The 26,813-nt window shown below is 44.3% G+C and overlaps 1 protein-coding gene across 2 annotated transcripts; it reads right to left on the reverse strand.

Annotated features, from left to right (window-relative positions):
• Window positions 1–1,038: 1,038 nt before the first annotated feature.
• On the reverse strand, window positions 1,039–14,825 carry GABRQ (gamma-aminobutyric acid type A receptor subunit theta). 2 transcript variants are annotated; one of them, XM_079124166.1, is made up of 9 exons: window positions 14,396–14,825; window positions 12,417–12,505; window positions 7,832–7,899; window positions 6,157–6,377; window positions 5,195–5,277; window positions 4,543–4,680; window positions 4,070–4,222; window positions 2,829–3,085; window positions 1,039–2,074 (listed from the first exon to the last, which is right to left on the reverse strand). In XM_079124166.1, exons 1-9 carry the CDS (start codon window positions 14,542–14,544, stop codon window positions 1,313–1,315), a joined length of 1,920 nt encoding a protein of 639 aa, XP_078980292.1. In that variant the 5' UTR covers window positions 14,545–14,825; the 3' UTR covers window positions 1,039–1,312. The 2 variants fall into 2 exon arrangements, with proteins under 2 accessions (XP_078980292.1, XP_078980293.1); XM_079124167.1 differs by lacking the exon at window positions 4,070–4,222.
• Between the last annotated feature and the right edge of the window lie 11,988 nt (window positions 14,826–26,813).

Below are 26,813 nucleotides of genomic sequence, written 5' to 3' on the forward strand. Positions count from 1 at the left end.
AGTAGCAGACACACAGCAATACCAACACAGAGGAACGGTTAAAAGGGTGGGTAGGTGGAGGGGTGAGGAGAGGCAGGAGAGGCTGCCTAGGGAGGAAGGGGGAACATGGGTTGAGTGCTTGGCAAAGCTCACTTCCTCATGGCCTTCATCAAGCTGGTCCATGCACATACTGGGTCTGAAGGTCCACACTCTCCACTTGCTGGCTTCTCTCTTATTGCCTGGTTAGCAACCTCTTCCTGCTGAGATGCTCCAGTGCTATATAGAACAAGGCTGGCAACATGATAGGTAAGCAGACTCTGCTAGAGTACCCCCTTTTGCAAGGGGGAGGGAAAGAAGGGGTATACTTCAGTTCAGAGTAGCATAAGTATGAAGAGCAAGTGTCCTCAAGCATGGCACATACATTCCACATTTTTCTTGGAACACTGGGGACACGGTGCTTTGCTTTCTCTTGCTCACAGCACTTCCGTGAGGGTCCAGTAGTGTGAAGGGTCAGTGAGCTTGTTGACACTTATCATGCACTAGACAAATATAAAGGATTAGTATATAGATTCATAATAGTTGTTCATTTGCTACTCTAGATCAGAGGTTAAATAGCCAGTCTGAACTTTCCGCCCAGTGCTTATTCACCAAGCAATTACACTGTGACTAGTGTCCAACTCAGTGATTGACAGATGACTGCTAACTGCTGACTAGACAGAAGTATCGAGTTCCCATGGTTAAGCATTCTGAAGCAGAAATATAGGCAAGAGAAGTTCTAATCCCTCCAAAGGGGCCAGCTTAACCCATGCACTCTCCAATCTGACTTCACCCTCTGCTGGTTCCTCACTTACCCCTGCCATCTCCCTTTGTACCCCTTGTCACCCACATTTTCTTCCTAATCCTACGCTACAACATCACACAAAATACCAAATCATGGGCAAAAGGCACTTTCAAATGCTCCCCGACTTCCTTATAGCCAGTCACCTGTACTTTCAAGCTGTGGCTAGTCCTTCCCCTGCACACCCTGGCCCAACCCAGCTTTACTTTCTCTCAGAAAAACAAAGAAGAAAAAAGGAAATGAAAAAGAAAATTTGACACCTCATAGGGACAGAAAAGCCACCATAAATGTTGGTGGGTAACACTCAGATCCATCCTTTCTTCTCCCATTCCTCCTCAAGTCCTTTCCTTCTCACTGGAATGGGTTCTTTCCCTATTTGCCACCTCATGATGATAAAGACAAGTGTTGAACCAAGAACCACCAAATAAAATGAATAAAGAAAAAAGGGAAAAACAAAAGCAAGATAACTGTGAAGGGAGCACAGCACAGTGGGAACTAGTAGATATGATACAGCCAGTAAACAACATTGAACAGGCCAAAGGAAAGAGGGAAGAGGAATCGGGACCACCTGTCAACCTTCGGGACATGGTCTGGGTTAAAGAGCTGGAAAGAGAACCCTTCATTGAAGGAGCACCCAGGGCTTGGTGGGCAACTGTCCTCAGACTCTGAGCTAGTGTCCTTCTCTTGGTCACAGGCCATGAGCTCCTCATCATCAAGGCTCCAGATACTGTCATTATCATCCTTGCGTTGCTCCTCAAGGTCAAGGCAGCGGCTCTCGACATTGATGTCATCATGTAAGCTCTGGATCTCATCAAGGTCCCAGCTTCCTTCTTGCACACACCTCTGGCCATGGTACTGCATGGCTTTCCGGCTGGGGCCATGGCCATGGTTCTTATCCAAGCTCAGGTCATCTTCAGAGTCTTCGTTGTCATAGGTCTCAGCATGGTCAAGGGCCTCGGCACGGTTTCGGATTTTGGTGGGAGTAATAGTGTCATCACTATGGAAGCCATTAAAGTGAATACCATAGCCATGAAGGGCCTGCTGGGAGGTGGAGGGGAGATCACTCAGGCTTTCTCCAGTGGCCAACTGGGCATGGCCTGAGAGGGAAGAAAGTGGACTGAGGCTTTCCGGGATGGCCAGCTGGGCCTGCTCTGAGGTGGACGCCAAAGAGCCGAGGCTTTCCGGGCTTGCCAGGGGGGCCTGTGCTGGGCTGGTGGGAAGAGAGCCGAATCCATCTTCCACGTTAATCAGGCCATCCTTTGAGGAGATAATGGATAGGCTCATCAGTTTCATATCACCTAGGTGGATATGTACTAGGGGAGGGAGAAGGGAAGGGGCTTTCCTCATCAGCACTTGCAATGTTACTGTAGAAAGAGTCATCTCCTCTTGGGGTCTCTGGAGCTCAAGGGGCTGAGGAACAGGACCAAGAGGCTGTTAGCATGCAAGGGAAGGTCATGGCGGCGACTGAACCGGTATGTATCTCCCTGGGGCACGTGCTCCCTCAGGAGCGCTGTGTGCTGGATGGTAGCCATTCAAGCAGACAGAACTGGGCTCCCTGTTAAAGAGGGAAGTTGCTGGACATTAACATACTGCCCAAAGCAAAAACCTCAGCATGGCCTTGGGAGTCTGAAGTGCCAAGGTAGGTGGAGTAGGCAGGCTAGCCTCTCTGGTATCTGTCTTCCTTTCAGCCTGCCTGTGCCCACCTTCCCTTCTGGCTTCATCACCTGCCCCAGAAACACGCAAAGTGGACCAAATTTAGCCCAAAGATCGGGAAAAATCTAGCTCTGCCACTTCTTGCCTTGTGCCGTTGGACAATGATCATCTACAAAGGAGTCATGATAAATAGTCCTACTTTGTTATTTGTGGTGGCAGTATGGTGTATGTGTTGTACATATGCATTGTATACATGTGCGTAAGGATTAAAGGAACTAAGAAACGTGGAAGGGTCACGCACTAAGCCTGGGCTCAAGAGGTGCTCAGGGAAAGCCGATTGTCAGTCAAAAAGTCAAACCTGCACGTTTCCCACCACTACTTCCTGGTAGTGGTAGCGGGCAAGGACTCTTCTGGGTCTCCTGTGTCGCCTACGATGGCGTCGAGGTCCTTGGCTGAAGAAAAGATAGTTGATGTAGACATATTCCAGCAAGGACAGGAATACGAAGAACAAGCACACAAGGATATAGATGTCAATGGCCTTGATACAGGAAATGTGAGGGAGTTTATCCCGAAGATGTGAATCGATGGTCGTCAGGACGAGGATTGAAGTTAGGCCTATAAACAGCACAGCACAGATTTAGTCTTCTCTGAAGTTTTTAGCAAGCCATTGGACATATACCCCACAGGACAGGAGCAAAGACCATGTTTGGGGTAGTGCCTTTGCCCATGTGTCCTCCTTGTATCTTCTCCCCCATTTTTAAACTCAGCATATGCTTCACTGCGATTTATACCCCTTGATTCAACTTGCCCTATTGGCCTTCCAGTACTCAGGACTTCCTTTAGTATTTGGGGAAGTTTTGTGAACCCTAAAACATTGTACATATATAAAGATTTAGCCCAGAATGTGCTTCTAAAGAAAGAGACAGAGGAGTCTGTTCGAAGGATGGTGAAGACAAACCAGGGAGCCAATCTCCTTGCTCAAAATCCTTTCATGGCTACCCATGCATCAACATGAAACCCAAGGTCTTCCCAAGTCTTCCCAGGCTGCCCTTCAGCTGCTCTCCTCACCTTCCCAGGTCCTGTTCCAGGCATCTTGCAATTTAACGCACTTTTAAGGTCCATCTGCCTTAAATCCAGTCATTTCCTTTTTGGGGAATGGCAAATCTTACATCTGTGCCTTAAAACCTACTTCAGATGAGATCGGGCACATTCAGGATGGTATGGCTGTCGACTTAAAATCTATTTCAAAAAGCACCTTTGTGGTAGAGCTAATGCCAGCCACCAAAACCTGGGTTACTTCCTTCTCTGAACTCTGAGAGCTTATATCTCCACATTCCACTAGAAACTTGTCAAGGGCACTCCTCTGGAAACCCTCTGCTGCTAAGTAGAATGTTTTGATATATTGCTTAATCAAATGTTTATTACACATTTCTGGTATAGATGTATTACTTGTCTACTTATTTTCACCCATTTCCAATGTCAGTCTCTCCATTGGGAACTGGCTGTTTCCTTGTCTACACATGGTTTCCTTTCTTACTTTCAATTGTTTTTCTGAGAAAGATGACCCAAGTTTCTCCCTGGGATGGTGATAGAACCTACCAATTGTCACCCTGGCTGCAGAGGAATCATAGTTCATCCAAAATGATATCCAAGAGAGGATGGTGGTGAGGACAGTGGGCCAATAAACCTGCACAAGATAGCTGCCAACTTCCCTCTGGACCTGGAACTTCAGTATCAGCCGCATGTAGGAACCTGAAAGGAGACACCCTGGTGATCAGGCCCATGTGACACAGCAAGTGCTCTCTCCCCTACTTCCTTGCTCCATGTTGGCTGAAGATTGGGAATGGGTGAAATAAGCTGCAAACATGGAGGCTGAATAGCCCTGAGAGGAACATGAATCCTTTCTACCTGAAGTCATGAGGACTTGATCAAGGCAGGTTGGAATGTGTCCAGAATGAGGGAAATGGAAAGGAGGCAACAGACAGCATTGGGGCCAAAGGCAGAAGTCCCCAGGATTTTATAGGGGTGTGAAGGGCCCTAAAAACAGGGTAGAAGGAAGAGGTCAGATCCACCTGTGTAAAAGTACACCTCCTTGCTAGTAATTGTCCTTCCCAAGAAAGAAAACTGGGGGATGTGCAGCTCCTCAGTCATGTGGATGGCATTCTCATTGTCTTCCCAGGATAAGACAACGTCTTCGACTGTGTAGCCATCTGTGGAACAGAGAGAAACAGTCTCAGAAAACAGAAAGAGGCAGATTTCATGCCAGAGCAGTCTGTGAAAACCATGGTGTGCTTGGAATTTGCAATCTTGGGGGATTGTTTGTGGTTTGCTCAGTTTGTGCATGGGTGAGGGAGTCTGAGTACTTGGAAAAAGAATTCTCACTTTGGATTTTCTTCTCCAGGAAGGAAAAGTATACAAAGAGATGCTATGAGCTCCTGCATAATTCCCCAATAGGACTATATAAACTCTAAAGGTCACCTGTTCTTAGATGCCATGTATATACAGCTACCTATCAATCATCTATTACATATCTATCTCTTTTTCTCTCTCCTTCCTTCCTTTCTTCCTTCCATCATTTATCCATTGACCATCTACATATTTAGGAGAGAGAATGGGGAGGAGGGAGTCAAGGAGATATGCTGTCCCTCTCACTGTCAATTCTTCCTGTGGTTTTCTGACTACCTCAGGCCAGGGGGAAGAAGGGTGCCCAGGGGAAATACATACAGCTCTCCACCTCCAGCTTGCAGGCCTGCTTGTCTAGAGGAAATTTGTGCAGATCCAGGGAACAGGCTGCTGTGGTGGTGAGTCTGCCAAGGAAAACAAGAAGGAAGGAAAAAGCGAGTCAAGCCCAGGCAAACAAACATTCCTGAGGACACTGCAGAAGTTATCCCAAGGATTGACCTAGGGGAAGAGACAGAGACAAATGGAGTGGGACAAAGAAACTGGAAGATCTGTGGCACTGCAACAAAGAACAGATGTCAGAAAAGCATAGGATACCAGAATGGGAAGGGCCTTTGAGACAAGGGAGACTATGCTTGCTAAAGAAGCATCAAGACTGCTTAGAGAAAACCACGTGCTATACAGAAGCTTCCGAGGCTGCAGACCTGCTGTGGAGGGCAGGTATGCAGGGTGCTCTATGGATGTGAGGATGTGAGCAGCAACCCAAACCCTCTTCTAGACACACCCACACACATGCCAGAGGTGTGCACCTGTGTGTTACTAGGAACTAGCAAAATGCCAGCGGATATGAAATGGATAGTTGAGACTAACAGATGGGAGGGCCTGGCAGGGAAGTGCTGATAGTAAATCAAGTTTCCAGGAGTTTTAAGTTGCTGTGTGGTGCATCCATGAGAAGAATCTGAGCAGGGGCCTTGGAAGAGCCAGGGAAGTGACAGCAGGAAAGGGGATAATGACAGAAACTCTCTACTACCTCAGCTGGGAGGCTCCGTCCCACCCCTTATCCTGCCCCTCCCATTAGTCCAGCCTAGTCACTATTAATCCTTGAAGCAATTACCATTTTGTGTACAGTGCAGCCAAGGGTGTGTGCAGGAAACTTCGAAATTGGGGGAGAGGCAGTGCCAGGCAGGTTTGGAAAGCAAGGAGCTCCTGTGTGTGTTCTTTAGAATGTGTTTGTGGGATAAACATTAGGAATAAGGGAGCCTGCTGCCACCTCTACGGGCACTCACCGGATGCCATACTGCACTGTTCCATCTGGGTGAAGCTGAAATACACGATTTTCCACAGTTACATCATGCACAAAAGCATCCTTGCTATTCACAAAGTAGCAGTCAGGGACCCACAACTTTTCATGCATCCGATAGTCCAGGGTCAGGTTCAGGTTGGTCTCATAGTATGCTAAGCGAGAATCCTTCCAGGTCTGATGAAAAATCATTGTGATTGTATAGTCCTGGGGAAAGAAAGGTAGATTCCAGTTGAAAACAAGGTTGCCCAGCTCTTTGTGTTCTGTGTGCATGAAACATGATGAATATAGATGAGAACATGAAACATATGCATATTAAGAAAGAATAATAGAATGAAGCTTCTGGAATTAAAATCTAGGTTAGAAAAACAGAATATTATGGGGCTGGAGTTGTGGCTCAGTGGTACAGTGCTTGACTGGCATGTGTAAGGCACTGGGTTTGATCCTCAGCACCGCATATAAACAAATAAAACAATAAAAAGGATCCATTGACAACTAAAAAATATTTTAAAAAACCCAGAACATTACTAACTTTCAAGGCACATTGTGTCCCTTTTGGAAAACCTTTCCCATAGTGCCCAGCAGTACTCATTAATCTAGAATTTGTGCAAAATTTCTTGCTTTGGCCTAGAGTTTTAATTTTTATGTATGTATTCCTAGAAAACATAATGCTTAGCTGACCCATTTTTTGAATTTTACACAAATGGAGTCATGCTATGTGTATTTGTAATTTATTTATTTCTCTCAGTATTTCATTTGTGAGATATGTTCAGGCTGATGTGTGTAATTATAATTTGCTCACTTGCTCTCCTGGATAATATTCCCATATGTGAACATACCAAGCATATAACTGTGCAAAGGCACCATACATGCCCATGATCTGTCTACTCACCAGATTAGCAACATGCCACTGTTGGCAGCATTGGAAACCACTATGCTTTCATTGTGCACTTCACTGATTAATAACAGTGTTGACCACCTTTTCATGTTTACTAGCTATTTTCTTTTAAAAACGTGGAATTCCTGCTCACATTTTCTGATCCTTTTTGAAACTGATTTATTTTTAATTTATTTTCAGATATACATGCCATGTATGTGTATGGTGAGTAGACAGATCATGTGCGTGTATGGTGCCTTTGCACAGTTAGATGCTTGGTATGTTCACATATGGGAATATTATCCAGGAGAGCAAGTGAACATGCTTATATTGGTTTTAAGTATATTCTTATTAATCCATAGGACTTGTGTGTATTTTGAATATGGTGCTTGGTCAGAGTAGACTATCCTTTTCACACAGGTTACAGTGGTTTTGTTTCGTAAACCAAAGTTCCAGCTTTGGCTACAGAGAATTTTACTAATAATTGGATTACCATTGTTTATTTTTATGGTTCGTGCTTTAAAAAGAAATCTTTACCCCAAGACACAAAGACAGTGTCCTATATGATCTCTTAGAAGCTTCATAAGCCTTTACTTTTATGTCTATAATCCCTCTGGAACTGAAGTTTTGAATATGATATGATGCAAGAGTTAAACTGATTCATTTTTAATCCAAGGGGGCTGCAGTTTCCCAAATCTACCTTGTTCAATGACCAGAGTGGGCTTAAGTCCCTGCTCCTTGTCCCCTGTCTGCAGTGCAGTGAGTGGCTGGAACTGACACTTACCATATTTATTTCTGAGATCTGTTCAATGCTGGAGACATAGATAGATATTTTCACAGGCACAGGGGCACCTACAGTACAGGAAGACACTATTACATGAAGGTTGGGACAAAGGTTAAGATCACAGACTCAGGTTTGAATATGCTTTGAGGCTTGTTAACTGTGTGCCCTTGAGCAAGTCACCTAGCCTCTCTGAGTCTTAGTTTCCTCATGGGTAAAATGGGGGCAATCATACCAATAATCTCATAGTTAATGCACATCAAGCAATAAGAGCAAAGCCTGGTTCATGATAAGCTGGAAGGAAGGGGTCATGGAAATGGAGTAATCATTTTCTAAATGTTTTCTGATAAAAACTGTAAGTCAATAATCACAAAAACAAGAGCCAGGATTTCTGGCTGTATGTGAGCATAAGTGAATTTGTGAGTATATTTGTGTACAGGGTGTGTGTTAGTGTGTGAGCATGTCTGCATAAGAGTGAATGTGTGAGCATGTTTATGTGCTTCCATAGGTTGTGTAGGAGTAAATGTGTAAACACATGTAAGTATGTAAACATGTTGATTTGTGGGAGGAAATGTAGGAATGGGAGCATATTTGTGTATGAATGAATGTGTGGGCATGTGTGTGAGTGTTTGCATTTTTATGGCACGGAATATGTGAGCATGTCTGTGTGCATGAGTATGTTTGTAAGCCAGTGAATGTGTGAGCATGTGCTTGTATCAGAGCACATGTGTGGTGGAGTGAATAGGTGTATTCACTGTTAGTGTTTGTGAGCATGTGTGCGTGCAAATGAATGCATGAGCATGTTCATGTGTGTGAACTGGCTGTGTTGATATGAACGCATGTAAGCCCATTGATGTGCTCTATGATGTGTCCCTGTTTATGGATGAATATGGTAAGATGCTCATGCAAGTGAATGTAAGAGCCTGTCTGTAAGGATCTTAACATGCATGCCCGCATGTCCATTTGTGCATGTGGATCTATTTGTATATGTGTGTTAATGTGTGTGCCTTCCTGTGTGTGCATATTAGTATGGTCCCGGATGTGGGTGTATTTGTGAGTGTGTGAACATGTCTATGTGTGTATATGTGGGCATGTTTGTGTGTGAGAGTGTTAGTGTGTATGAGATTTGCTAGAGTGTTTAGGTATGTGGTGTGCTTGTGAGTGAATGTGTTATGGTGTTCATGTGTATAAATTTGTAAGCATGTTCTTATAAGTGAGCATATTTGTCAGTTAGCAAATGTGTCTATTCATGTTTCACTGAATTTGGAATATATTTGTATATGTGTATAGGTGTTATTCTTCATTAATGTCTATGAGCAAATATGCATATGTTTGTGTTTGAATGTGTCAGCATGTGTGTGTTAATGTTTGTGTCTTTGTGTGATTGAATTTTAGTTTGTACATGTTAATGTGTTCATGTGTGAGTGAATTTGTATGCTTGTGCATGTGGGCATGTTTATGTCTGATCATGGGTACATATGAACATGTTTCTATATATTAGCATGCACATTCATGTGTGTGAACTTGTGTAATCTTGTTTGTATATAAGTGAATATGTAGTTTCATGTGTGTATGTATGCATACATGGGCATGTTTTTGTGTTAACATGTGAGTATAAGTGAGTGTATGCTCCTGCTTCTGTGGGTGTTTCTATGTTTCTATGTACGTGAGTGAATTCATGACTGTTCATTTTTGTGTGAGTGTGTGAAGGTTGTTGTGTGTGTTAATGTACAAGTGTGACTGTGTGAATTACTGTCAGTGTGTGTCCTCCTCCTAGTTTGTTTTCAGGCCTGGGTGTTAGCAATGTCCACTGGAAATACTCAAATATGATCATGGATATGAAAACATGTAGTAAACTGTCAGACACCATTGAAAGAGATACATTTTTATTATACCCTAATGGGCTCAAAGCTGTCTACACCAGCCCTACAGCAAGGCCATTATTTTCTGTGTATGACATCACACTGCTGCCAGGGAAACACACATGATGCTTGCGATTCAGCCTGCTGCTTTCACTGCAGGCTGACTGTCCAGAAGCTGAGCTGCAAAGAGGGAAATGTGTTATTCCAAGCCTGGTGCTTCAAAGAGCAAAGTGCATATGAATGGCAGCTGAGAAGTAAATGGGCCTCTGTTAGGGCACAGCCCAGACTCCAGCATTCAGGGCTATTGTGAACAAGCCCCAGGAAAGTGCTGTGTGCTGACAGGGGTTTCTAGAAATACAGTTATTGATTGCTGCCTTTCAGGCCCTCTGCATGCCTTCAGAGGATGGAAGCTGTGTTAGGCAGGCTCCTTTCTCCAGTGCCAGACATTCTCTAGACAGTTCCACATCACTCAGACAATCCCCTCCCTTGTGGTAGAATGCTGGGACCTAAAGGGCCAGAGCAGAAACCTGTTTGAGGGCTCCCAGCTGAAGGGGCAGGTTCACACTCCCTTCACCATACTATGCTCTCTAGTACAGAGATGCAACCCAGAGGAAGGGGACATTTTTCTGATTTATCCATAATTGGGCCATCTTATGTGCTAGGCAAGATAAGAGCTTAGCTAGGCTATCCCACATTCTTAAAAGCATAATGGAGAGGAATGAGAACCATCCCAATAAGGAGTCTCAATGCCATCTCTAAGGTAATGGCCTCAGCCCTAATCCCTGTTACTATCCTCCTCCTCTTCATTTTCCTCTTCTTCCTCTTCTTACCACTCCCCTGAAAGGAAGTCATAAGGCTCCTGTTTGACCTGGACCAAAATTAGGTGAGGCTCTTGTGTGAGCACGTGTGTGTATGAGAGAGAGAGAGAGAGAGAGGGAGAGAATGTATGCGAGAGCAAGCATGAGTGCATGTGGGAAGGGAGATTAAGTCATCACACACATAGAGGGGGATTTGATTGTGTCTAGTGGGAGGCTGAACTGGGAGTTCTGGGGACCCCAAATCTTGAAAGCCCTAGCCCAGCTAGCTTTCTCATCCACTGCCCCCCACCTACCAGCTTAGAGCCTGTAGTGCCCCTTTCTGTCTAAACGCTAGAAGATCCCCAGTCATCCCTGCCCTCCTGCCTTCATCTGTTGTTTAGCCAAGGACCCATCTTTTATCAGACACTCCAGGTCTGCATGCCCACAAAGCTTAATGTAACCCTTCCATTTGAAGGGGGTGGAGAGGGGCCTCAGATATAGTGGACCAAGCATGCCTGACAATCCCCAGAGATCCACTGCTGGCCCTGTTCCCTCCCCTTGGCCCTGGATGCCTGCAGAGAGGGCAACCTGGCCCTGAAACACATGCAGACTAGGCCTGGTGAACTCCTGTGGCTCTTGGTCAGCTTTTACTGAGAAATATGAGAAGGAGGCAAGGAGAAAAGGGAAGTGCCACTGTCTTGTCACCTACCAATGGCCATAGGTGCGGGTGCTGGTTGCACTCTGGCACCTGGATTCCTAGTGGAACACACAGAAGGGTGTTGCTGCCCTGAGTTGTAAGGTTATTGAAAGAGTGTGCCTTCTCCCCTCTGTACCCCAGCTTCCCAGGGCACAGTCACCTTGGATCCCTTGGTCGGGTACCTTCTGCCCTCACACCAGGGAGAGAACAAAGGAGAAGCACCAGCTGCAAGCTATATGGGTGGTCTTCAGAAGCCCTCCATTCATATGCACAAATGTGAACCCTTTAGAGTATTAGCAGTGTTAACCCTTTAGAGTATTTTCCTGCATCAAGTTGGGTGCTTTTTTGGCTTAGTCTCTCTGCTTTTTAGCTCTTTCTGTTTCCTTTGACCTGGAAAGTGATTAACTCCTATTTGATATGCCCTTCCTTTTGTCTGTCCTTGGTATAGGGCTTCTGGGTGACCCCTAGCCCAGAGTATGATAGATACTTCTGTTGTGTGGGGTCAGGATAGTTTGTCTGTCACAAGAAACTGAGTATGGACCTCCTGGAGGGTTGTGTGTGGTTTCAATATCATTTCTCATCTCTGCTCTAGAGATCTGAGAGGCTGAAGAGTTTGGGTTTTATTTGACAGTTAGATAAAGCCATTCACAAATTCTTGAGTGACCAGGATGGATTTTAGACAGATCACAGAGTGCAGTGTGTTAAGTGAATGGAACTTGGTGGGAGCTAAAGGCTTAGGGAAGGGTAACTCCAGGTGCATTTGCCCCAGGCCTAGGTGGGCTAGGCAAACTAGAGGAAGAAGAGATGACTGCTCTCAACTTTGTACTAGCTGAATGGATAGAGTGGCCAAGGTGCAAAGAATGTGCTCCAATAGAAGAATGAGTCCCCCCTGCAACAGAGCAGAAAACTCTAGCTGGAGCAGCACAGGGCACTTCATCCTACATGGCCATTTCTGTAGTCTTGCTTTAGCCACACCATTGTAAGAGAGTAAGGGGAGGGCAGAAGGCCTCCTGCATAGGAAGGCAGGGAAGTGGGAGAAATTCCAGGACAAGAGCAGAAGGCCTGGGTTTGGGGGCTGAGAGTGCTCTCTTCCTGGTCTCTGCAGGCTCAGGAAACTGACTGGGGGGGCAGAGGAGTAGAGACTGGGATTAGTGTCCAGGGTGGGGCTGGCTGGCCGTGTCTCAGTCCTATTCCACCTAACACAAAAGCCTCTAGTGTTCATAAATGCTTACCTCCAAAATTTGGTCTCAGTCGGACATCGTATTTCGACAGCACCCTGTCCAAAATCTTATGAACCACAGCTTCATTTGCACAATTTTTGCTGAAACAGAGAAGTCATCAGTAAATGCTGGTTGACTCGTGGTTGCCTTGCCAGGGCCTTCCCTGCTCCTGTACATATGCAGACATGTCCAGTCATACGTGTATGTTCTCCCTCCCCTCCCCTCCTCCCCGCAGTGAGTCAGCCAAAAGCACAGCAGTGACGCAGACTCCTCTTTTCCCCTCCCCCTCCCCCTTTTCAGCTTTAATCTAGAGGGTGGGGTGGGAGTACTGGATCCCTGTTACTAGGCAAGACTAGAATGTGGGGGAGGAGGGGATGCCAGAGGAGGAGAGTGGGCAAGTGGGGCCTTCAGAAAACTGTATTACTGCAACACCCTAAGAATCCCCACCTTGAGATCAGCCTGGATGCTGCTTTCCAGACTGGTGGGGTTCCCCCTTCCAGGGGTACCTGATTGCCCCAGGAAACACCATCTCCCACTCTTAGTGCCCCCCTGAGCTCAGCCAACGTTGTCTAGCTCAAAGTCACATTTCTCATATGTACACTGGCATTTTTTGGGTCATGTTTATGTCAACCCTGTTTTTGTACACCTGTGTTTAAGACCTGGCATATGGCATAAGATGCAGAAAGAGAGAGCCTTGTTCATGTAGCAGAGATTTATGACCCTCATTGAACCAAACCACTTCAGATTCTTGAGGTTCAGAGCTGTCCTCGAAAAGATCCATTCTGGAAACAGGTATCTCTCACTAGGCATGTGCTTCCATCCTGGAGGTGTTTTGGGTGAGCACATGCAAGTGGACCCAGCTCGGTTTTGCAGTGTCTGATATGCTTGCCAAATTCACCTAGACCTTCAGCAGGGCTCTTATCCCCAAGAGGGCTTGTGAATGAAAACAGGCCTTGGGCATCACTGTAACTCTTTGACGCATTGCCCCTGCAAATCTCTGTGTGCGTGCGTGTGTGTGTGCATGTGTGCTCACTGGCGCAGTCTGGTATGTTGAGTTGAGGGCACTGCAGGGCTGTCTGCTGGAACCTTGCCCAGAACCCCCCCACCCTGACATCTGAATATATGTTCATTTTTGGTCTTCCATTTAAAAATTATTCCTGATCTTCCTCAAGCATAAAATTCCATTTTGCAACATTCCAAAGTGTACACATAAATTATTCTCAAATTAAAGCAATGCATTCCCGCCTGTTTCTGACCACACATTCCCCATGTGCCAACACTCAGGATCTGTGTCCACCACAAATCCACAGTTCTGTGTGATCTACGTGTAAGGGTTGACTGTTTAACATCTCTTCAGATACCCATAGATCCAAACAAACTTCAAATCAAACACAGAGAAATACCTCAATCTTCAAATGTTTTCATAGGTCACAGGGTTATACCATTATAAAACAGTCATCAATGGCAGTATGTGGGCTAAAATGAGGGCCACTTAATAATTTCTATCTGCCGCATTGGAAAGAGCCTCTCACCCCTCAACACACACATGCACGCGCACACGCCTGCGCTTGTCACCGGACTCAAACAGGTGTCTCTCCTGTCTGTTTTGTAAATTTCACGTAACCCTGTACACCCCAGTTCCACAGGTGCCAGAGAACGTGACCCAGTAAAGCTGCCCCGGACTTTAGTCCTTGGGGATGGTTGGTCAGACCCTGGGGTGAGGATACCCTCCCCCTCCCCGCACGCCTCAGGCTGCCATTTGGGCACACCCGGGGAGCAGTCAGGCTCCGCGGTAACAGGTGGACTCCATCTCAACTGGCAGTCCCTACTCCCACCCGACTCCCACCAGGGGCGGGCAGGCAAGGTGCACATGCTAGGCTTTGGCCAGCACGGGTCAAAGTCCTATCCCTGCAGCCCACTCCGTCCAAGAGGCCCAGGGCCCTCTGTACTCTCCTGTCCCCGCGGTGCCCAGCCCGGCGTCGCTCACTTACCAGTTGAAGAGGTCCAGGACGACTTCGGGCATGGTGGAGGAGAACTCGAAGTGGAATTTTGGGGTGGGACTGGGGTCATAGCTCTCTGCGAGCCAGGTTCTGATGAGCAGCAGGAGCGCAGCGGCTCGCAGCATGCCTCGGATGCCCATGGCTGCAGCTCTCTGGGGTCCGGAGGGCGCGGGGAACTGCCGCGGACAGCTGGGGAAAGGAACGGGCCTGGGGCAGGGAGCGGGTTAGTATGGGGTGAAGCGGAGCGGTATCGCTGGCTCCTCCGCAGAGTCCCCTCTAAGGAGAGAGCTGGAGGGCACAGGGAGCAGGGAGCGCAGGAGTCGGTCTGGAGCCGGGAGCCCGGAGCCTCGGAGGAGCAGCCACCCAGCAGCTCTCCCAGACTCAGCGCTCCCAGGGCGCGCCTGGCTGCTGCGAGGTGCGCTCCGTCCGCGGCCGCTCGGGGCTGCGACTGGGCACCCAGCGCGGCGCGGCTAGCTCCGCCCACTCCGACGGCAGCACCGGCAGAGCCAATCCGGCAGGTGCCAGGAGCCGCACAAAAAGGCGCGCGCTCCTGCCTCCGCCCGCAGCCTGCGCGCCGCCAGGCCCCCCGCCCCTTCAGGCCTCTGCAGTCGTCCCCGGGGCCAGCTCCAGACACAGACAGGGGCGGGGCCCGGTCAGGGGACCAGGAGGAGAGACCAGCTCCTGGAGTGATGGGCGGTGGTCCACGCCTGGGCACCTGGTGCTAAAGGGCAAAACGTGTATTTCTCTGGGAAGGTCTTGTGCCTAAGAGTTTGTATTTTGTGGTGAAGGGAGTGTGAGTGTGACAATTTGTCTGCTATGGCTGAATCTGCATTCTGAAAGACCTGGACATCTTTGGGGATCAGGAGGGCACCCGATTGCAGGTCATTCCTGGACTAGTGAGCCTCCAGTAACCCCGGATGCCTCTCCTCTGGGTGGATTGAATGGGATCACCAAGGGGTCTTATGACAGGACTCTGATTATAGCAGGCATGCCCCTTTTCCAGGATGAAAATTGGTCCCCAGAAGCTCAGGGGTTGCTTGAGAACTCAAATTTCCCAGAGTGCTCCCTATGTTAAGTTTGGGTTCTCAGGGAACTGGAAGAGTTCACCAGTCGGGGTCTCCCTGAGACGTGCATCTGCGCCATCGCTGGGGGTTGCATAGAAGGGGAAAAGAAGGCACAAGATAAGTTTTGAGGATGGAGACCAGACCACACTAACTCCCCTGCATTTTGGCCCCATCCTATGCAAAAACCTGGCATTTTTACTGGAGGACTCTTCTTTCTGCTACCTGGAAAACTGCCCTGTGGAACAGAAAGATCTCAGAGGACACAGAGTGCCTTCACTCAATACCCCCTGTCCTTCCCATCTTGGGTCCACGACGAAGTGAGTTCGGAAAGAAGTCTCACAAGAGCCTGTAGGCCAGATGGGTGGTCAACAGAGATCACTCACGTCCACCTGCACTGCACCCCACACCACACCAGTAGGAAAGGTTGCAATCAAAATGGATTTTGAGTTCATTCTTGGTTACCTAGGAACATTCACACAGCAACACTCCCTCCCTTCTACTGTCCCTCAGTCGTCATGACATGAGTTGAAATTGTGCCCAGCAAAGCCTCACTTACCAAGTTTGCGAAGGGTTTAACTCTTTACTTCCCCTCTTAAAAAACAATTTAGAATCAAACCTAGAAAAAGTGTCTCATAGTTCTCTGCCTTCTTTTAAGAGCAGAGTATCCTCACACCTTCCTTTTCCTTCTCCCTTCTTCCCCTACCATTGCAGCAAATGCTTTTTTTTCCTGCTTGGACACAGAAGAATAAAAAGGATGTTGTGACCCATATGTCATTGATGATCACATATAAGAGGAAATCAAGCCCACCCCTATTACTATTAGTCCTGACTCCATTACCCCTGGTCATCCAGATGTTCTTGTAGAGACAATGTTTGCTTTAAAAAAAAGTAGGAGCATTCCAGGTCATTTTGTCCAACTACCTGGATTGTAATATGGGGAAACTGAGGCCCAGAAAAGGAAAAGGGGTTGGCCCAAGTTCACATATTGGCAGAGGCACAAACTAGAAACCCTATTTCTGGAACCCTGTTTCCCCAGCAGTATGTTTTCAGCGAAGTCAGTTTCTACTGGAAGTTCAGGCAACTACCAGCAGGTGGGAGTAGATTTGTTTGGATGTGGAGTGTTCCCAGCACTAAGAAGTCCAATTCTGCAGGCAGTTGGTTCTGTTGGTCCCTAATTTGTTAGGGAAAACAGGCTTGAAGCCCAAAGTTTTGTTCCTAGGTGTCCTGTGACTATGGAGATTGCCAAAAAGTTGATGATGATGATGAACCGCAATGCCACAGGACCCTCCCCTATTTCTCTCTCTCTAGAGGTAATGCTTTCGGAAAATTTCCTCACTCACAAGACAAAAATAGCCCAAAATGCAACAAGAAATATATAAATGCTTCTATCATTTGTACTTGTTGAACTTTTATCTAGCTCATTTACAAAACTATCCATAAATATTTGGATTGAATATGGAATCATGGTGTAGGGGAAAGAGCATTGACCTGGAAGTTAGTCCCTCTGTGTTCAGATCCGGCTCTGTCACACAACAGTGAAGGTCCTAGTTTGGCTTCAGTTCAGTAGTACGAGAAGTGAGAGAAGTAAGAGATGAGGGATTAGGCAGTATGTGGCCTAGAGAGCACCACACAATCAGTATGCAATGAGGCAAGAAAGAGTTTGGGACCTCATTGTCCAAAATAAGGAATTTGACTTTTATTTAAGCAGCAAGCTTTTGAAGGATTTGTGCAAGGGAATGACACAATCATAGTGGCACCTGCAGGCATTTATTGAATCCAGAAGAAAGAGTTGTGAAACTGAGCTGTGTTTTTTTGTGGAATCACAGGCAATGGGGACGAAACTCAAAACTCAAGGTTTTCTGCCATTTACGGCTGAGACCCTGAACCATTACCTCTTCTGATGTCCTAGAAGTAACCAACTCTTATGTGACCTTGTTGTATAGTCTGAGGAACCCAATGTCCTTGTTGTGGAGTAAAGTGTCCTTGGACATATTGAATTCCCAGACATCTGAAAATATCCCAAGTGAACAAGCTCTCTGTAGGACGGTGCTATCATCTTGGGCCTAGAATAATTTGTACAAATGATTTTTCAATAATATGACAGCACACGGTCAAAGACAACTCCACACATAAGAGAAAAAAAGAAGACAACAAAAACAAATCTACAATGACTTCAGAGATCATAACTGTGTGGCATAGACTACAAAACTGCGATTTACTATGTTCCAAAACATAAATCATAACCTTGAAAATATCTGCAGGGAACAGAAAAGCATAAAAATATGATACAGCAAAATTAAAAAAAGAATTGAGAAGGTCTACAACTAAAAACTTTAACGATGGAAATTGAGCATGTAATGGTTGGGTTTAATGAAGGCTAAACACAACTAAAAAGAAAATTATTGAATTAAAAGATGCATTACAAGAAATTGTCATGAGCTCTGCCTGTAGAAAAAAATGTCATGCAAGCATTAAAAAGGGAGGATAACAGACACATTTAATTGAAGTTCCCGAAGGAGTGGAGCAAAAAATGTAGATGATGATGGCTGAAAATTTGAATTCACATATTCAAAACTCCAATGAATATATAGGATAAATAAATTGAAATCTACTCCTGGGCACATTTTAGTGTAAGTGCAGAAAACTAGGGACAAGAATGGCATGCTAGTGCTCAAATCAGCTATAATGAAATCCTGACTTAGGGCAAGAACAGGAGAGGTTGAGAATATGGGATGGGAGTTAAATCTTGAACTTGAGAATGCTTTTACTCAATTTTTCCATGAAAGATTATTTTGTAAAGATGCTATCCATTTTGTTACTAGTTGATAAAATATATTTGCTAAAAGCATACTGGATAGAGCAACCCTGAGACGTAGGAGCTCTTTCAACTTGCCATATCTGGGAGGCTATTGTCCTATGCGTATGTGTCCCTCTTCTCATGGGCCATAAAAGAGGTGAGTAGTCTCCATGGGTATGAAGTGTTAGTTGCATTTGAGCTCTAAGGCTGGGGAAATGTGTTTATATGTGACTTTCTAAGATCAAGCAGAACAAAAGCTAATCTTTGTACAAAAGTTTCCTTATCCTTACCATCCTTTCAACTTTCACTGTGCTTCTAAGGAAAAGTCCATAAAATGAACAATTCTGTGGCCATATGTACTCACTCACTCATGGGGCTTTCTAATGCTGACCTGGAATAAATTTCCTGCATGGTTACATATTTTCTAAAAAAGCAATAGGCTATTGTTTGAGTGAATTAGGTCCTTACTTGTTACTAGAATTGTTTATGCAAAGACTGAAGGAATGGTCTCCTGTTGGAAGGAATTTTGTCCTATATGGAAAGTTGCATCAAAATTTCTGTTTGCCTCAAAATCCTTTATGTAGTTATTTGAATAAAGGGCTATTATTATTTCCCTCAAGGACTCCTCTACCCTCACAGAAAATCTTTTGTCCTAGAGACACTGGGAGAGCAAGCAAACCTAAGTCCAAGGCTGTCAGAATGCTGTCTGATAGTGAAGACAGAAACCTATCTTCATTTTAGCAGGTAGTTTGTGATCAACGATTTTCACCAGGTGTCACAAAAGGAAGGGATGCTGGATTGTGTGTGTGTGTGTGTGTGTGTGTGTGTGTGTGCTGTGAATGGAACAACCCAGGGCCTCACACATGCTAGGCAAGCTGTCTACCCCTGAACTATACTCCCACCTGGGGTGCTGCCAGGATTTTTGATTCTGAATGTCCATATTTTCTCTTCACTTTTGCTGGGTATTCACAGTTCTTGTAGGTCACAGTTCCCCACCTCACCCACAAGCCTACAGGAACCTGCCCTTTAATTGCTTTAGCATCTACTGGCATATGTCCCTCTCTTACTATGGAAGGGAAGGGGCAAGGAGAATGTTCTACTAACCTTAGGGTTCTACTTCAAGGGACAGGCTGTAGGATAGTGCGCTGAAAGCACATTTGACTACAAGCCTGAAGTTTGAGATTGAAGATTCATCACCAGCTACCTAGGCATGTGTCAAAAACATCAAACCTCACCCCTCTCATCTGAAATATGGGTGGTGATAATAATACCTACTTGTTTATGGAGTAATCCAGACAGAAAGGAATCCCTATCCATTCCAATGTACTAGCTTTGTATGTCCTAACTCTGGGGTCTTTCCTCTCTCTTCTCTCTGGTAACCATTTTTTATTTTTTGTTTTAAGACAAGACCTTGCTAAGTTGATGAGGGTCTCGCTAAATTGTTGAGGCTGGCCTTGAATTTGTGATCTTCCTATGTCAGCCTTTGGAGTAGCTGGAATTAAAGGCATGGCGACCAGCCCAGCTCCCTTATTCCTTCAATTTTGTCAGATTTCTCAGTATCTCCATCAGGAAGGGCTTGGTCACTATCACATCTGGCCACCAGGGGGCGTCAGCTCTCCTGGTCTAATTGTGGAATGAACATATTTGTTAATTGTTTCCCTGAATTCAGGCAAGCCAGACAGATATTTACAAAAAGAACCTTCTCAAAAGCTCAGTGAAACAGAAGGGGATAAACATGGGAAGAAGAAACGGTTCTGACGGAATGGGTTTTTGTGCACAAATGGTGTATAGACTTCTTCATTGTTTTTTGTACTGTTAAGATTGGGCCAATTATATTCTATTTTAATTGACACACCATAATTGTATATATTATAGGGCATAATGTGACATTTCCATACATGTATGCATTATGTAGTGATCAAATCAGAGTCATTAAAATATCAAATAATTCAAATATTTATAATTTCTTCGTATTTGGTCCAACCAAAATCCCCTCTTCTAGCTATTTTGAAATACACAGTGTTAGGGTTTAGATCTGGAATGGCCCCCTAAAAGCTCAATGTAGCAAGGTTCAGAGGTGGAAGGATTCGAAAGTGAGGACTGTAACATCATCGGCATCATCGGTGGATTAATCCATTTGATGAATTGATAAATTGAATGGGTTGATGGATGGTAATTATAGTCAGGTGAGCATGGTTGGAGGAAGTAGATCACTAGAAGCATGCCCTTGGGGATTATATCTTGTCCCTGGCTTCTCTCTCTCTCTCTCTCTCTCTCTCTCTTTCTGTATCTGCTTCCCATTTGCATGATGTTTCTGCCTTGGAGTCAACTGACCATGGACTGGACCTCTGAAACTATGAGCTAAAAATAAACCTTTCTTCCTCTAAGTTATTCACTTTATTGCTGTTAACTATCATCAACCTACCATTTTATAGAACACTAGAATCCATTTCTCTTATTTCTGTATTTTATATGTTTTATTTAACCACATTGAGTTGTATTTTGTATTTGGGAGAAGTAGGGATACTGCAAAAATTGTGAACAGGCAGCTCCTGGACTCTCAGGTTGTAGAAGACACAGCCTGTGTGACCCTATGTGGTACCCCTGGTGACTCCCTGAGTCCTTCTGGTCTTGCACCTGTTTCCATTCACTTTCATTTTTGCTCCCTACCCTTGGCTCCTAATTATTGTACCAGTAGTGCTCCCTAGGTATTCCTTCACTCCCCACCCCAGGTTCCTTTCAGTTAGCTGGGACCATGTGACTAGTTCTAGGCAATGAAATGCAAAGATAAATAGTGCACATTATTTCCTGGATGAGTCTCAGTTTTAGCCTCATGCTCTTTCCTTGCCCTGGTGATAATGAAAGCCAGGTGTTGAAATGGTGACATCAAAGATGGAGGGAACCTAGATCCTGAGCCCTCAGATGAAGGAGAGAGGTGATGGCCTGCATTTGATCTGTGTGATATGGAAAACAAGCTTTGCTATGCTAAGCTCCTGAGATTTAGGGACTTATTTACTATTTCAGCAAACTTGATAAGTATATTCTTTCCCCTGCATTACTTCCAATACATGTACCATTATTATAAAGGTACATGGACCTCTCTATCAAAGAAGAACAAGGAGACCAGTGAGGCTAGAACCGAGTGAGTGAGAGAAGAGGGGATAGGAGGTGAGGTCAGGGTGGAAACAGGGCCAGAATCTGTAGGACCTTGTAAACCATTATAAGACATTTGACTTTTACAGAATCAGATGGGAAATGATATCATGTTGTGGACATAGGAGTGACATAATCATGTTTATGTTTTAGCGGGATTTCACTGACCACTCTCTAGAGAATAAGCTGTAGGAACAGTCGAGGGAACAGGAAATAGGGTGTGGTGGTTTGGATATGGTTTGAGTATCTCCCTGCTAACAGTGGATCACTAATGCTCAGATGGAGTCTTTTTGAGCAATTGGCCTAAAGGTGAGAGGAGATATTATTTGAGGGTTTGTGTGTGTTTGTGGTTATGTTTTCTTCCAATAACCAAATAAGCTCCTGAAGTAACTGCATTTCCATTTTCTCCCTTGACTTAGGCAACTGGGGCCTCCCATATGAGTCTTTCATCAGCTGTTTAGCAGTTTTGTTGTAATTCTCAGTTGGGGAGAAGACTTCAGGAGGTGGTACAGATGGAGTAGTTGTTGGTTCTCATGGTGGTTGTGTGTGGTTTATCGCACCTTTTGGAATTTGACCTCTGAGACCATTTCTGTGCTGCTTCTCCCTCATGTCCTCCTCACATCCCTGTTCCCACCCCCAGACTCAGGCTTTCATCCCTGCCTTGGCTTCTATCAGTAGTCTTTCAATCGCTTTCCCCCTTTCCATCATCACTCTCTACCATTCTACATTCAAATTATTTACTATTTGATGACAACCTACCCTTCTGGCTTATTATTCCTCCTTCCTTTTATGTTTACTCTGCTCCATTCCAAAGGGGCTGTTGGCCTTTCCCTGAGTAAGCTCCTTTTGATAGGTATTCAGTTGCCCATCTTCATCTGTCAAGATCCAAGACCAGATACCCTTCTCCCCAAAGCCAGCTGTGAGGACTTTGACTTTGTGGTTCTATTTGTGCCCCAGTCACATGGTGCCTTTCATCAGAGCCCTGTGTGTGCTTTCTCATTTTCTTTAAAAACCTGTAAGCCTCTTTTCTCTCATCAATAGCTACATTCTTTCCATGTCTCTACTAATTTTAAGAACAAGCTCTTTTTTTCTACCATGATTTCTCTGCCGAATCCATACCTCATTTAACAAATAAACCAATAAACCCAGTCAGGGTTTGTGTGGGATGTGGGGGGAAAGTCATTTTAACACCTGACATCCTAAAAGCTTGAATTACGTAAGTCATTTCAGGGACTAATTGACAATGTGGAAATCTGAGTGGAAAAACTCAGGCTACAAATGATTGATTTCACTGAGTGTTGCCTAAGTGTTCTTAATTAATCAACAAGGAACCACATTTGCTCCCTCAATGCCCCTTTCTCTCCTCTAGAAATGCCAAGCCCAAGGGAAAGGTTGCTTAAACTGTTTATTTGATTCATTTCTTAGCTTCTGAGCTTGACTAGCTTAAGCCTTTGGTTTGTTCTTGGGGATTATGGGATTTTTAAGAATTGAGCCATTCTCTAGTTCATTCTTCAGGATGTGGGCATGTTGCATGCATTTAATCCCTTGAATTCACAGAGTGTTCTAGCATTAAAAAGAGGCAAGAGGTAAGGATAGCATTTATTTTGGCAGCATGAATTGCCATAAAATAACATGACAGTAGTCATTCTGACAGCTCCTATCTTCCTGATGCTGTTTATGGAAACAATGCTCATTACATGGTGCCTACTGAATTGAGGTGGAGAATGAAAGGCCAACATGTTTCAGTCAATAAACAACCCTCAAAGCTATGTTTACTAACACCAATACCACTAAAGTGTGAAAAAGGACTTTAAGAACAGGGTGCCAAGTGCAGGACCCTGTTCCACAAGTCACTATGTCCAGGAAAGCTTTGTCATGAACTTGAAGATACTAATTAGGAGTCAGCATGGGAAATAAAGTCAAAGTGACCATCTTACATTCCTGTAAGTGTAAACATGTTAACAGAGCTTCTTTCCAATAAAATGCATTATTATGGAACGCTGGTTAAGTGAACATCACTTTAGATTCCCCTAGGTTTATTAAAGTAAATGGAAGTGCTTATTCCAGACACTCAATTTGGAAAACATACTCCCTATCCTAGCCCACTGATCATAAAATGACCACATTACTCCACAGGACTAATAATAGTAATTTAATCCTCACAATAGCCTTTTGTGTTGGGTACTGTTATCTTTCCATTTTTCAGTCAATTAAAGAGAGGACTTGATGGAGGTCAGAACTTGAGCTCTGAAACCAGATTTATGGGATTTTGAATCCCAACTCTGGTACTTACTGTGTGATCTTAAGCAAGTTGCCTAACTTCTTTATGCCTCTGTTTCCTCATCTCTAAAGTGGGATAATAATAGAACTTCCTCATGAAGTAAAATAAATTCATACATGCAAAATACCTAAAAGAATTGCTGAATACATAGTTGATGTTCAAGCAATGGAAAACTCTTCTTCTGGAGTTAATTCAGTTAGTAGGCCTACTGACTGGGCCAACATGCCTTAGTGAACAAACTACTGTGAGGCTATTTTTACTAACACTGACACCACTAAACTGTGATAAAGGGCATTGAGAACAGCATGCATATGTATTCAATTGTAGGATACTATTCTATACGTTTATTATCCAGGAAAACTTTGTCATTTGCCAGTCAGTAGGACAAGTGGAATGAACAGAAGAAAAATGTGGGTCACTGGTGCAACCTGGCCATATCCATAGTACCTAAGATAAGCTATTTGACCCTGGTTAGGGGCAGGAGAAGATGCATGTAGAAGGGTCCCCTGGGAAAACCAGTGCCTGGATGTGTCCCAAATATGTCCGCCCTAGCCTCAAGCTCCTAAATCTCAGGAAGAGAGAAAAGGCCTTTTCACAAGCAGACCAGATTCTAGGAAGATTTTAGGACCTAAAATCAATTAATACTCAAACTACTAAGTTCAGTTAGTCATAGTTCATTATTAAATCATGAATTACTTTCTGAATTTAGATATGGCAATTTACAAAGCAACTGACCACTCATCATAGGTTTTCTTTGGGGCGCTTGCAGCTCAATGTCTGGCTTATCCCATTAAAGTGTCAACCCCCCCAAAATGTGAGTCATATACAACCACCTTATCATTCACCCTGGAATTTCTAATGACTTGACTTGGTGATTTGGTATCATTTTATCATATAAACGTTTCCAACAGAGTTTGTTCAAAGTTTTCAGTCTATGTTGAACTAACCCATGTTTCCTCTTTACTTTCTAGTCACACTCCCAGGGCAGTTTCTATAGCAGCAGCTTCCACATTTATACTCTGTCAGCAGCTCCGTCTTGGATATCAGCGTAGACATGACACTGATTCACAGTGGATCGCAGAGCAAAATATGGAATTTCTTCATGTTTCTGGTTTGGTGTAAAGAACTATAATGAGTTTAAAAAGACCAAACACCTTACTTCCTAGAGATCAAGAAGACATTCAGCCAAATATAGCATTTCTTGGCTTCAGTAAGCCTGGATATCAAGTTTTTCACTTGGAGTTGTATTCCTTAAATGATTGGTAGAATTCCCTAGTCAAGCCAGTTGGTTGTAGACTTTCCTTTGTTCAGATTATTTTTTTTATTACCAATTCAATTTCTCCAATTTTTACAGTCTATTCAGATTTTGTATTTTTTCTTGAGTCACTTTTTGTAGTTTGAGTGTTTCTAGGAGTTATTCTGCTCATCTCCTTGGTTCATTCTTAGAACAATATTTATTGTGAACACACCATGTGTAGGTATTCTGGTTCTGAGGAAGTGAAAATCTAGTGTCAAGTAGAAATAAAGAAGATGAAACAAGGTTTGCAATACAGTGTGCTGTTGTGATATATGGAAAAGGCACTCCTAAGCCAGGTATGAGCATCCTTGAAAAAAATGGGTGGATATGGTAGGGGTGGTTGAAAATTTCAATTCTCATTCATTTTTTTCCTTCAGAGTAGAACACTACATCTGGCTACTTTTCAACAACTTCACCTTTCCACTCTAGTCCAGTCATCATTCTCACTTAGGTAGATGGGCTACTATAATATCCTCTAGCTGTCTTCCCCACTTCTGATCTTGTCTCCTGTGGCAAACACCATAGATTAGCTTGCTTGACTCAATTTCAAACCCAATTATAGTATGCCTTGCTAAATGATAGAGGTTGGAAATAAAAACCCATGTTTCTTGAACCTCCTCACAAACTGGATCCCACATGTGACCTAGCTTTTGTCAAGCAGACAAACCTGTCTCTGATTTGTAAGGGAGCGTGAAGTGGAGTCTTTGCTTCTATTTTTGTGATTTCGGGTTTTTTGCTAATAAGCATGGTTTTGGAAGTTCTGTTTCTTCTGAATTAGCAGAAACAGAGATCCCAGATGGCAGTTCCTAGTTTTATGGGCATCAAAAGTCAACTCAGAGGGCACCCACTTTGCTTATGTAGATAGAGAAAGGGGCAACATGGTCTTGGAGCCAAGATTTGTGATGACCTTAGCAGCTGTTGGGGCAGTGACTTCCTGAATGTCCTGATAGTGCCAATAATGTGGTGTTATTCTGGGAAACAGTTTGGAACTTCAATATAGGGTCTGTTCTTCTGATTCTTTGAATAATTTTAAAGCACATAATTCCCTCTTTCTGCTTAAATGTGCTAAAATATTTTCTGTTATCTGTAGATAACTCTATACACAGAATCTAAATGAAATGTATGCAAAACCAGATCTTAACTTCTTTGCTTAAAACCCTCCAATGGCCTTCCACGTCATTTGCAATAAATATCAAGCTCCTAATTCCCTCCACTGTCCTCTGACTTCATGGAAGCTCTATTTGACTTTTTGCTGTTCTTCAGATACATCATGCACACTCTTGCCTCAGGGCCGTGCATTTGCTGTTCCTTCTGCTTGGAATACTCTTCCTCCAGATAGGTACATGGCTTGAATTTTTACTTTATGCTAATCATCTTCATCTAATCTTGGGTAGCCCAATGTCACTACCTGATATTACTTTCTTGGTTTTCTGCAAAGCATGTGTCACTCTCTAAAATCACCTGGCTCAAATTTTTTTTTCTTTATCATCTGTCTCTCTTCACTGAAAAGTAAGTTTCATGAAGGTTGGGACCTTTCTTGGCATTTTCAAGGGATCTCATGTAAAGCAGTGACCCACACATATTGAGAAAACAGGAATTCAGGAGAGGGAAAAAGAAATAGACATTTTTGAGTAATGCTAGGCTGTTTAGAGAGTGTTAGAAGGCAAAGTGCCAAAGACTGAAACTCAAATCACCTGAGAAAGATACAATTTTCAAAGAATATTCTTCCAATTGTGAAATAGAAATTATATATGCAAGTGGTATGAAGAACAGCCAGACCCATATCTGGTATGAGTGTCATTACATAATTGTCATCT

This window comes from Sciurus vulgaris (assembly GCF_902686455.1).
Source record: "Sciurus vulgaris genome assembly, chromosome: X".
Taxonomy (NCBI): domain Eukaryota; kingdom Metazoa; phylum Chordata; class Mammalia; order Rodentia; family Sciuridae; genus Sciurus; species Sciurus vulgaris.